Here is a 12,630-nt window from a genome sequence, read left to right on the forward strand (position 1 = left end):
GCAGTTTTTTGGATACTAACTCATAGGACTAAAAAGCCCTTTCATTGATTTTGGGAGAAACATTTGAATACTGTCGATCTTTTTGGTGTGTTCTGCCATTTTTTGTTTCTCATCAGATTGTTATCTTTCATTATTCCAGATGTTACTATACAAATTTTTGTTACAACCACGTGTTTTGACTTCAGTTTATCTGACTCCTCCTTTATCCCTAATATAAACGACAAATTGGACAGAAGGCTTTCTTTCTCTTGTTTGTGTCACCTCATGGGTAGTGTCTTTTTTCTCTCCTGTGTTCAACATCCATATGTGGTCTGAATTTATACCACGAAGTGATACACCACAGATTAAATATTAGCCTTCATATATTTTGTTGGGATCTTTTGCAACTTCAGGGCTATAGACAGAATTAGACTGTTCCTCCAAAACGCTATAAGCCCATATTTGCAATTTGACTAATCACTTCTATTTAGAAAAAAAAAAAAAAAAAGTAATTAAAATTGAGAAGAACAATTTGCAGGTTTGCACAAAAATCATGAGTACGTTTTGTGCTTTTAGCACAGACTGTTTCATTTGGGTGTAGTAGAATCATCAGTGATACAGTTCTGCTCCTGAAGCTATTCTTTAGGGCCAAAAAACCCCACCCCAAAATGGATTCAATTCAATTTATTTTAGTCAAAGGACACGAGGGAAATAAATGATGTCACATTGAATGAAGAATTAGAAGTATGTTCATTTTTAAGTGGATCCTTATTATATGCACGCACACAGATACATTTAACTGAACGTTTGCCTTAACAGCTCATTTCTGCCAGAGCTGTTGGCCCCTTTTTGGTCACGGTACTTTGGTGGTGGTTATTAGGTGGTGGTTATTACCTTTGGTGGTGGTTATTACCTTTGGTGGTGGTTATTACCTTTCTACAGGCGTTAAGCCTTAGCCCAAGTGCTCAGAGTGCTCTGCTACCAACAGCTCTTCTGAGCATCAGTGCCATTGGGTCTAATAAAGAAACATTCCTTTTGTGGTGACTTTCAGCTCTGTTTTTTTGTCCCTCCACCATTTTGGGCACGTGACAACAAATCAATCAATACAAACCATTGATATAATGCTCAGAACACTCTCATTGCTGTCTGTTTCCAGGTACAGGTCAGCAAGCCTTTACCCGCACTGCACTCCAGGCAGGGCCCTTTGTTTTTTGGCAGGATCCCAGCCCTCCTGGCCCGCACACCTCGGCCCGGCCCCACAGCCACGCGGCCCAACGCCGGGATCCAGGAAGCTTCGGCCCAAGAGTAGGACAGGCCGGCCGGGCTCCCGCCCCCGGGCGGTGCCTCCTCCCCCAGCGCTCTCTCCCGTGGGCCTCGTCGGCCGCCGTCCGCCCGCACCAGGTGAACGCGTATCCCTCCGCGGCGGCCGCCCCCAGCGCTGTGCTCTGAGCGCCGCAGTTCCCGGATGAAAACTGTTATGGCCGCCGACTGCGACCCGCCGGGCTATGGGACGGGCGAGGTAACTCCGCAGGGGGCGCCGGGCGGAGGAGGGTCAGCCGAAGGGCGGGGAGGAGCGGGCGACGGGAGTCCTCGTAGAGCAGAAAGCAGCAGAGCGCTGCCCTGCGCTGCTGTTCACTTGTTAAATAGTCCCGCGCCCCCCGCAGCCGTGAGAGGTTGGCGGTGCAAGGCGCTTTGGCCGGGTGAGCTGCGTGCGGCTCCGGTACCGTAATAACCGCATGGCAGCGCAGCCGGTGGCGCCGTGTCCCTCCGCCGAGCGGCGGCGCCGTGCCCCCGGGGTCGTGCGTGCGCCCCTTGGCGGCCGGGGGCGGGGCTGCCCCGGGGTTCAGTGTTATGTGAGTGGGAGCGGGTGGAGCGGCTGCACTGAGCTGCGACCCGCGGCGGGGCGGGGCGGCTGCCCGCAGGTGGGTGCGCGGCGGGGACGGGTGGGACCGGGAGTTGGGCAGGGGGATACCTCGCTGTAACACACTGATGTGTGCGGACATACAGAGCTCCGGGCAGTGCGCGCTGCACGGCGGTGTTTGGGACTAATGGGTTTTTATTTCTAGATAGTAAAACTAGAGGTGAAAAGTTCCCAGCGCGAGAGTGCTCTCGCTGTCATTTTTTGTTAAAGTGTGCAGCTAAAGCCTTGCCTCCTTCTAAAAGCAAACTAATGAAATATTGATGTATTCGAGCTGTTTTGGGGAAGAAAGTTGAGGCTTGGGTCTGACGTGGTTACTTCTGACACTGCCTGGTGGTTTCTTTCCGTATCAGTTACTTTTGGTTCATGTTTACGTATTTTAAAGTTTTTTGTTTATGATATATGCTTAATTATCTACATGTTCCATATATTATGTAGGTAATAGTTATTTTATCTTTTTGTCTTTTGCAGTACTGTCTAGAAAATTGTAATAAATTCTGTAGGAATTTGGTGTGTATTTTACAAGGCTTTTGGCTTAAGAAAAAGATAATTTCTTTTTTTTTTTTTAGTTTGAAGTAACGAAATAACAGTTGCTGCTTTTTGCCTTTTTAAGCCGACTTTATACTTAACACAGTTAGGAACATTTGAGAAGTCTTTTTAAAGCTAATGTTATAACGCACCTGATCAGTAGTTTGCTAGCCATGGATTTCTAGCTACAGCTTTAGCATTTGTTCTGTATTTGATGGTATTCTTTCCTGGCAGACAACATAGTACAAATTTACAGTTTTTCTTCAGTGTATTAAAAAATGCACTTTTTGTGCCATTGGGAAGGATTCGAGCTTTTCAGCATATTCTTTCAGCCGTGCTTATGTTTCTGCCCTCTAAAATATCTGTCCTTTTGTTTCCAGACCTCTTTTCAGTATTCCTCCTGACTGTGGCCTTCTCTGAATCTCACCTCTGCTATGTGTGTGAAAAAATGTCTAAAAGGCTGTAGAGGAATTGAAGTCTTTTTTTTCTAAACGAGTAAGTCTGACTTCTACTTTCATAACATAAATTTAAAGATCCCTGTGAATCGCTGATTGATATTCACTAATTAGATATCCCTGGTGTATTAATTTATTTTCTGTATTCCAGGTGTTTGTCAGTAACTGCGTCCTTGCCAATAATAACAAACTTTGATTTTAATTTCTGTGGTTGGTTAGCTAAATATGATCTTGAGTCAGGTTTGAATCTGTTCACTTGAGCCTCTTCACTGAACATAAATGTTTTACCCACTTTGGAGAGACCTCATTGTCTCTGTGTTAAAAGCCTGGAGTGTATTCCTGCAACAACTGCATTTACTTGTGATTTTTTTATAGTGTCAATTGTAAACTGAAATTTGAAATGTTTTTATGACAGTATAACAGAATGATAGATGGCTACCATCAGGATGGTACATTGTATGATGCGGCCTGTAATCTTCATATATTGCATCTGTATTTGAGAAGTTCTTCAGCCTGGAAGTCCAGGCTGTGTTTTTGTCACTTACTCTTTATGTGGGAGTTTGGCTTGCTCCTGTTCAAATAACAAATTTACAACAGGCAGGAAGAAGGTATTATAATGTAGTACTTTTTCTGTGAAAATTGAGTATAATGTGGGTGAGTTGTTCTGTTGTTATGGTTCAGGCATATTCCATGTTTTAATCTCCCATGTGGAAGACTGGAAATGTCATTTATTTATTTATATACATACACACACACACATACATATGTATATATGTATATATTTATATACACATACACAGATATAAATATATTGATATTGAAGTCTGCATAAAATGTAGATATGTTTTGCCTGTCGTATTCAAGAATTATGTAGAAATGCCAATATGCTTTTTGAAGGCATGTGATAAAGCATATGCTAAAACAAAAACACCAAACGTGTTTTACTTTTATTGCTGCCACGATATGTGAGCATGACCTGGAAAATTTTTCAGTCTCCACTTTGTTTCAGTTGGGTACTTACATGCTGAATGCTAGATTCTTCCTTCTCACAGGGATATGGGAAAATATTTGGAAGACCTCAGTGCTGATGATGGCCTGGAGCTCTAGAGACAGCTCTTGCACTCCATCACAATGAGGGAGATGATGTGATCATTCTTTCAGTTTGAATGTGAATAAACAGGATGATCTAGAGAGTTCCAAGTTTGTGTTGCTTAAGGGTGGGCAAGGGAATAGCAGAGAGAAAGCTGTTGATCAGATCTCAGCCAACACTTTACTAACTTGCTAGTAGAGAAAAGAGTCACTATTAGTTCTTTATTATGGAAAACCATTTAGTAAGAAAATACTGTATCAGTAGGGAAAAAACAGTTCTTTTTCCTTTACAAAGTCCAGCTGATTTTTTTTGATGCTAATCTGTTTCTCCCAATTTTATGTCGCCATGTGGGAGTGTTGTTTGTGTGGAAACTTGTGCTGTTATTAACTGTGAGTGTAGCTTATAAAGAGAGAATGATGCTCACCATACTGATTTGAGCCTCTTAATCTATGGGAAGGTGCTGTTGTCAGTTACACTCCTGTTCCAAAACATATGGTGAGAAACAAAAGCTGACTCTATCCATTGATTGCTACAGACTTTGTGATGCCAAAAGTAGCCATGTGAAATGTTAATTGTGGATGATTGAGATTTATTAATTTATTTGTGTGTATGTTGATAGAGGTCACAACTCCATTAGTACATTGCTTTTAAAAGTAACATTCTCTGTGTTTGTTTTCTAATTTCAGGAGAATAAAATGGGAAAGCTGTAGAACATTGAGGATAACTCAGCACAATAAACTTGTTTACTACAGGAAATAAGCCTAATCTCAAGAACTCACTTGAAGAAGAAGAATACATATGAAATCATGCCATCCGAACAGGACCAGTTTTTTCACGATAAAAAGCAAATTAAGTTGTTGAAACATGGTGCTGCAAATAATCTTTATATGGATACTAGTTTGGAGAATGCACTAGTGAATGACCCTTTAAATATGACAACTCGACCAGCGGTTTTGGATGTCAGTTTCTCCTGTGAACTAAAAAATGTGAAGATTGAATTACCCAAGGTGAACATTCCAAATGAAGTATTAATGAAACATGAAATTGATAAGTTTAGAAAACTATTTCAATGTAAACAGCAGACTGCGAGGAAGTCCGTAACTCTGGAGAAAGTAAACGTAAGCAATCCTGATTATTCAGGGGGAAGCCATGTGCAGAATAAAATAGAAGTGCAATTTGGAAAAGCGCTGAAAACTACGGCTAAGATACTGCGTTTTGCTTGTACAAAGTGTGAGGACAACGTCAGATACAGCCCAAATGATCTACAAAAACATTTTCAGCTGTTGCACTCTGGAGAGTTGCCCGTGTATCCTTGTGAAATGTGTAACTTCTCAGCTAATGACTTTCAGGCTTTTAATCAGCATAGATTCACCCATCGCAGCCCTTTAGTAAAGTGTGAGCTCTGTCTTGATGACCAGACGTACTCTTTGTTGGATTTGACAAAACATTTTACATCAAAGCACTGTGTGAATGGTCACTTCCAATGTGAAAAGTGTGGGTTTTCCACCCAAGATGTGGGCACATTTGTTCAGCACATTCACAGACATAATGGGATTCCATACGAATGTGGAAAATGTCATCACATAAGCTATACAGAAGAGGAATTCCAGAGACATCATCTTATCCATAGCAATATGATTCTTTTTAGATGTCAGTTTTGCAGTTACAGCACACCACGGAAAGCATATATTTTTAGACACCTTACAGCTAAGCATAGTGACCACTTATGTGCAAAAGAAAAACCGGAAAGGGATAAATGTGAAAAAAGAATGCTGAAGGCTCCAGCATCACTAAAGCTTGTGTTAAGGAGGTATAAAACGGGAACATCGAAAAAGCCTCTCTGGAGACGAAAAAAAATAATTGGTGGGAGTGAGAAAACTGGAGAAAAGAATTCACAAGTGCTAAGAATTATGAACAAAATTCAACCAAAATTGGATGAGTTGAGCCAGTATGTGAAAGTTGTGAATGTAAATGAAGAAAAGGATCAAATTATATATAATGAAAAGAATTTAACATATGGAGTGCATGCTGCTACTACCGCACAGTATAATAGAGCAGATGATGGAACATGTTTCAGCCTTGGATCATTGAAAAATACTGTTCATGGGCCTGCAGTACTGATGATCAAGAACAATAAAATATCTGTTCCAGCAAATTACAGTGCTAAATTTATGGGATTTAAAATTGTAGATGGGAAACAACATATTGTTATAAAACTATTACCTACAAATAAGCAAAAATTGCATTTGTTGGGTCAGAAAGCTGATCCTATTAAAGATGGCTCTACGGCCCCTTTGCCACAGACTGCAGATCCTTGTAGTTTGTCTTCAGGTGCTATACCCCATGTAACTGATCAGTCAACCTTTAAGAACAATTCCATTCACCCGTTAACTTCCGCGTTTTCTTCTGCTCCTCGTTCAGGAAGAGTAAAAGTGGAAAAACAAAATAACTCCTTAATGTATGGTAGCAGTGTTTCTCGAACTGTAGCACCTTCTAATGTAGCTGTAGGAAAAAAATCATGTAATTTGCCAGTGAAGTTGGGCTCACCTGTATCTCCATGTGATGAGGTGACAAAAATTGGAAGTCGAAGTAATATCTCATGGAGAAATTATGGTCCTACAAGTCATCCTCAGGTATTATCACCTCCTGTTACAAATACACTGTGCTGTGACCCTTGGAAAATGCCCTTCTTTCCTGAGCTGAAAATCCAAAATGGTGGCCTGAACAATAATCATAGAACTAATAATCTGTATTATTCACCTTCAGTTGATTCTTTTAATGAAGGATTGCTGTCTTTTCATAATTATTCTAAAATGGATGCTTTGGATAATCAGTGTAGCATTTGGATGTCAACAGATGACAAATCTAAAGAATTCGTATCCAGCCAAACAGTTAATTTTCAAAACAGTGACGAATCTGCATCTTCATATTCAATCAAAGACTTAAAACTGGAGAACACTGTATCAGCCCAATCAAACATTAAAACTTATGAACACATAAACACTAAGAATAATGGTATGTCTCCTCACAATCAATCTAAATGTGTTACTGACAGGGAATATTTTGTGGAAGACCAGAATAATGATCAGCAGTATTTTGATACTAATTTGCATCAAGACTTAACAAGCACAGCTGAGGAATTCCAAGAAAATGGATCTGATTGTGTTAATTCATTTCTAATGCCTAAAATCACATCAGTTTTCTCACTGCAGAGTGAACAGGCAGCTAATTATTTATCACCTGAAATAAACCAATTACTGCAAGATGTTTTAAAAGCTAAACCAACTCCTCAGCAAGAGTCCTACAGCAAGTTGAATAACTGTGCAGAACTGCCTTCTCACAAGCTGCTTTCCAGTCAAGAGAAAGGGAATAGAGTCTTTACACATTTAAAAAACTCAGCAACCACATGTAGTTTTCAGAGGCCTTCTACTAATGTTGACTTTCATTTATGTAAGAGAAAGTGGAATACAAGATGTAGCATACATGAGGGTATGCATTGTGGAGAAGAGAGAAAGACACCCAGAACACACCTTGATTCCCAGGGAATGGACTTTTTATGCAGAACTGCAGATGGTGCATTGCTTAAAGATGATACAGATGCAATTATAACACAGAGACTGATAAAAGATAAAATGCAGTCTACAACCTCAAATCATACCAGCTTTTCACCAGTCCTTCGGGAACAGGAAAAAACTCCTTTAGTTCAGCCTCCTCCATCAAGATTTTTTGTTCCTTTGCACCTTGCTAACCAGCCTGGACTACAGGTTGTTTCAAGAAAATCTCTGTTGTCAACTAGTTCATCAGATGGTCACACAACGAAAGGCGTGCCTTCGTCTTTTGCTTTAAATAACGAATCTGGGATGATTCTGCCTTTTAGTGAGTCAATTGGAGCGGTTGCAAATGTCCCTAGTGATAATCCTCAGGTTCTAGGTGGAGTTGCATCCAGAGAACATGGTAAAGTAACCATACCATCTTCAGTAGTGGAGGGGAAAAATGACAGTTGCAGAAGTGTAAGAAGTTGCTGTAATAGGAGAATATGTAGTGCAGCAAGTGACTCATTAAATAGGATGTTGTCCAAAGGACCACGTGTAATTACAAACTTATCATCAGAGTCATCTGCAAAAGGAATTTCTTCTGTGAAAGCATTATCAGAGCATCAGGATGTTGTCTTTGGTTCTGAAGAGTCAACAGAACAACAGGAAATGAAACAGAAACAGCAAGTTTATGCATTTTTGCCTGATGGACAGCAGGCAGTTTTTCTGAAATACATGACACCAAACAAGCCTGTAGTACATAAACGTAGTGTTTTTCAGGATAATGCTCATTATCAAAATTGTCAACCAAAGAAAACTGGAGTCATGCAACAAAAGCTTTTGCTGAAACTTAAGACTTCAGATATGCTGGCTGAAACTAACCGGTCAGTAAACAACTCAGTGCCCTCACTGCAGTTGGACAGCTTACAGTCCCTTACTCCTGCACTAGCACAGAAACAGACTGATCTTAATTCTAATGATGCCTTAATCTTACCGGGTAGGTTAATGCCAGCAAATGCCTCTTTAGCAAGTTCTAATCCAGCGTGTTGTATTCCTTCTGTAGAACCTGTGTATTCTACCAGAACTGCAGGGTCATGGTTGCGAAAAGGTTTTGCTGAGAGTACGCAATTAATAACTGCTAACAACAGGAATAACTTTGGTAGCAAGAAGTCCTCATGGAGCACCCGAAGCAGAACTGCCAAAGTAAAACCTCATTTAAGTGGGCCTAAAAGTTCAGAAAATGTAGTTTCGCAAAGAAACAAGAATTTCAAACGGAAAAATAAGGATAACCACAAAGAACCTCCAAGAAAGAAAGTAGTGTTACACAGAAAGTGTAAGGAAAAGAATCGAAGTGAAGTTGTTAGTGAATCAGGTGTCCTTTACAAACAGAGGGCATCAAAAGATACTGTGAGGACTTTGAAACTACTTCCTTTTAATTCTAAACAGCTTGTAAAATGCCCTCGTAGAAATCAGCCAGTTGTTGTGCTTAACCATCCTGATGCAGATGTTCCAGAAGTTGTAAATGTAATGAAAACCATTGCTAAATTTAAGGGACATGTTCTTAAGGTTTCATTGTCAAAAAGAACTATTGAAGCTCTGGAGTCAGCCTTCTGCAATCATTTGGACTTAACTACTGATAATCTTTTTCAAAAGAGGCACAGGATAGTAAAACCTATTAGTCCTGTAAAAGAAAGGTTTGTGTTAAAATTGACGCTGAAAAAGACTAGCAAAAACAATTATCAGATTGTGAAAACTACCTCTGAAAATACCTTGAAAGCTAAGTTTAGCTGCTGGTTTTGTGGTAGAATATTTGACAATCAGGATAATTGGGTAGGACATGGACAGAGGCATCTGATGGAGGCTACTCGAGACTGGAATTTGTTAGTGTGATGATGACCCATACAAATAAAATATCACGCATTACGCCTTTTTTGAAAGAGAATCAAATTGTGATACACAGGTTGTTTTGTATTTCAGTATTGTAACAAGTTCAGAAATAATGCAGAGTGCTTGTGTTTTAAAAGGAAAAGCAGTTGCCATCAGGATTTTAGAAAGATGGAGGAACTTTGTGGTTTAGATAACTTGTAACTCACTGCAAATACAATTCCATACAAATATATATTATTTTTTGTTACTACTATCCTGTCCTATATTTTTATTCTATGGAATGAGTTTTCAGGGCTTTTGTTCTGTACATATTTTAAAAGATGTAAACTTGTAAATATTTTTATACTTTTCAGGTATTTGGTATAATTCTTGCACAGAAATTATTCCTTCTTTCCCCTCCCCCCCTTTTTTTTTCCAGATCTGTGCATGCACTACTAAAAAGAATTTGAAAAAAAAAAAATCAGCTACACACAGCTGTTATCCTGGGACTTTTTGTTGTTATTTTCACTTGTTAACTCCCGATTTTGTTTTTCAGGGATTGAACACTATTTTTAGCAAGTGCCTGGAAGATGTGAAGCAGTTAACATTATGTGAACTGTGTAATCATAGGTCCAAACAGGGCCACTTCCCCAATAGTTTCATTTAAACAAAGCCATATGTGAATGCTTTAAGCTATATTGCTATGCACATGACACTTGTACTATTTCTGTGCAGTTTGTCTACTTTCTTAGTGAAGTATTTTTCATATAAATTAATAAAACTTTGCAATTGTGTTAATACAGTGAGCCTGACAATGAAATCAGTTGAAAACATATGGTATTCTTAATGTATATGGTGTTTCAGAATGATGAACATTCCTAATCTGTATTGACTCTGTCACTATTAAATTTGCTATAATTTGTGTTTACAGAGAATGTGACTGTGAGCATTTATAGAAAATACTTTTATTTTATTCTGTGTCTGTCACAGACCTTGTAGGAAGGCTCCTAGTGCAAAGTGAACAGCAGCAAAAGCACTGTCACAAAATTCTGCCCAAGGACTGCAAGGTTACATGTTGTATATGTAAGTCAGCTATCCAAAGTATTGATGGAAAAACTGTCAAAATTGACTATGGGTCTTGGAGAAGGCTGGGTCATTGAAATCACAGAGGCTTTAGATTGTATGCAAGTGCAACTGCAGTTTTCTGCAGCTGTTCCTTAAGGTAAAAGTCAAGATGGATTGTATTGCCAGTGAAACAATGACAAGTCTCCTAGGGATGTCAATGGCAGCAGAATTAAAGTTTCTCTGCATTTTAAAAAGTTATAATGAAAATTATTTTGAAGGTATTACCTAATAAGTAGATATTTTTGCTGTGTGTTGGCAGCAAGATCTACTATAGCTTTGTAGCATGTGAGATTTATATGGGAGTCAGCTGAAGTACATGAGACAGCACAGGTTGGGTGCAGTTGGTGTGTTTCCTTTATCAAAGTGGGCTTGTCTTGTGCTGCACGGTGGGCTTGAGTTCTGATGTGAATTTGGCAAAGAGCTTTTAGAAGTCTGTTTTACTGTTATGGAAGTGTGTTAGAAATAAACAGCAGCAGGATAACAGAAAAAAGAAGCTAGGAAGGACCTACTGGCTGCCTCAGCTTGCTCTCCTGTAGGAGAGCCTTCATACTAAACCTCTGAGCTTTGACGTTGCCTTTCTGGAATAAATATCTGAGAAGTTTGTTTCTAAGACGTATTCACTGCAATTTCACCAAGGGTAAACAATTTCTTGTTAATAGTTGCATAACATCAAGGTAGAAATTCTGCTCTAGAATTAGATGGCTGTTTATACTGATTAATCATGAGAGTGACAACTGTGGTTGGATTTTGTTTTTCTGGAGAACTTTAATACTGCGATAAAAATGCTGAAATAAGCTTGGTTTATACAATCTTAATTCATTGTCATGTGTCACTTTATCCATGGCCACCCATCTCATTCATTGCAGAGAACTGTGATTAATATTTTGTTTCCCCACTCTTAGTTATGTCTTTGTATTACTTAATGCATGTTGCTCAAGTATTCTGAATATAGAGCTCTCTTATTATTTTTTCTATAATTCTTCATTTGAGGTCCTAAGAGTTTGGCACTTCTGCAGATCTGATTTCAAGGAATCTCAAGTCAGGCTTCCATGAAATTATGATCACAAAGATCATCAGCAGAAAGTTGGCTTAAGCAATCTGAGAATTGCACTGGGTGATGCAGCAGTAGGTTTTCCAAAAACATGTTTAACTGCCTTAATAATACAAGGCTACCTTTCAGCTGGCTGAATCCTGCGGAGTTTCTTTCCACATTATATTCATTAAATGGGAAAGGTATCCTACAATTGTCCTATAAGCAGTGTTACTTCCTTATACAACTGTGGTTTATTCTGAAGTACCATACGGGAACCAAATGAAATACACAAATCCATATGGTAAAATAGTAAAGCACTGCATATTTAATGCTCGTAATGTGTATGCCAGTTGTGGCAAATTAAGGTTGCAGGTAACCTGATTTGAAGAGTGCTGCTTTTTGCTGCTGGACTTTACAAGCTATCTTAAAATGTTTTGATTGCAACATATATCAACATAGGAAAGCCTTAACTTGGATACAGAATTTTGAAACATAAATGAATGCAAGTCCAAGGTCAGTGTTTTTCCCTTTGAGGAAATGCTTTGTAAATATATTCTTGGCCTCAAGTCTAGTCCCTTGTGTATTCTTTGCAAGATGTGTGCTCATTAGCAGATCATGGCTTCTCTCCTTCAGGAATTTTAATGTTTTAACAAAAAACTTGAGTTCAGTGTTTGTTCTGGGGTGTTGTCATGTGAGATGTTTTATTATTTTAACACTTTCTAAGAATCTGTGCTGGTGGTGGTTTAGATAGAAGGAAGAATGTAGTTTTCAAAGTTGCATGTCTGAACATTTGGATTTTGGAGGATGCAAGTTCTTTCATGGAATAACATTGATAGGAATAATTTGCAGTACTTGGTTCACTCTCCTTTTTGTATCAGATTGGCAGACAGCACTTTTAGCTCTTCCTTTTTGTTTTCTTTGCTGGTCAGATAATGTTAGTTTTTTGGAAGAAAAATTATATGGTTTAATCAAAGATGGAGAGAACTATGTTGCTGTGTCTGCCAGAAGTCAGGCTAACACACCTGCTGCCTGATGAAACACCTGCCAACACTAACTAGCATCAGCTGTGGGCACTTCACCAGCTGTAGGGGAAGTTTTCTGGG

General features: G+C 39.2%; 1 protein-coding gene across 3 annotated transcripts; it reads left to right on the top strand.

The window, feature by feature from the left end:
* Positions 1-1,442: 1,442 nt before the first annotated feature.
* On the top strand, positions 1,443-10,304 carry ZNF518A (zinc finger protein 518A). 3 transcript variants are annotated; one of them, XM_015867187.2, is made up of 3 exons: positions 1,443-1,901; positions 2,806-2,920; positions 4,657-10,304. In XM_015867187.2, exon 3 carries the CDS (start codon positions 4,777-4,779, stop codon positions 9,391-9,393), a length of 4,617 nt encoding a protein of 1,538 aa, XP_015722673.2. In that variant the 5' UTR covers positions 1,443-1,901; positions 2,806-2,920; positions 4,657-4,776; the 3' UTR covers positions 9,394-10,304. The 3 variants fall into 3 exon arrangements, with proteins under 3 accessions (XP_015722673.2, XP_015722672.2, XP_032301225.2); XM_015867186.3 differs by having other exon boundaries at positions 1,443-1,498; XM_032445334.2 differs by lacking the exon at positions 2,806-2,920 and having other exon boundaries at positions 1,443-1,498.
* Positions 10,305-12,630: the final 2,326 nt, after the last annotated feature.

The sequence above is a fragment of the Coturnix japonica genome, chromosome 8 (assembly GCF_054131305.1).
Source record: "Coturnix japonica strain WE chromosome 8, WE-NBRP24, whole genome shotgun sequence".
Lineage (NCBI taxonomy): Eukaryota > Metazoa > Chordata > Aves > Galliformes > Phasianidae > Coturnix > Coturnix japonica.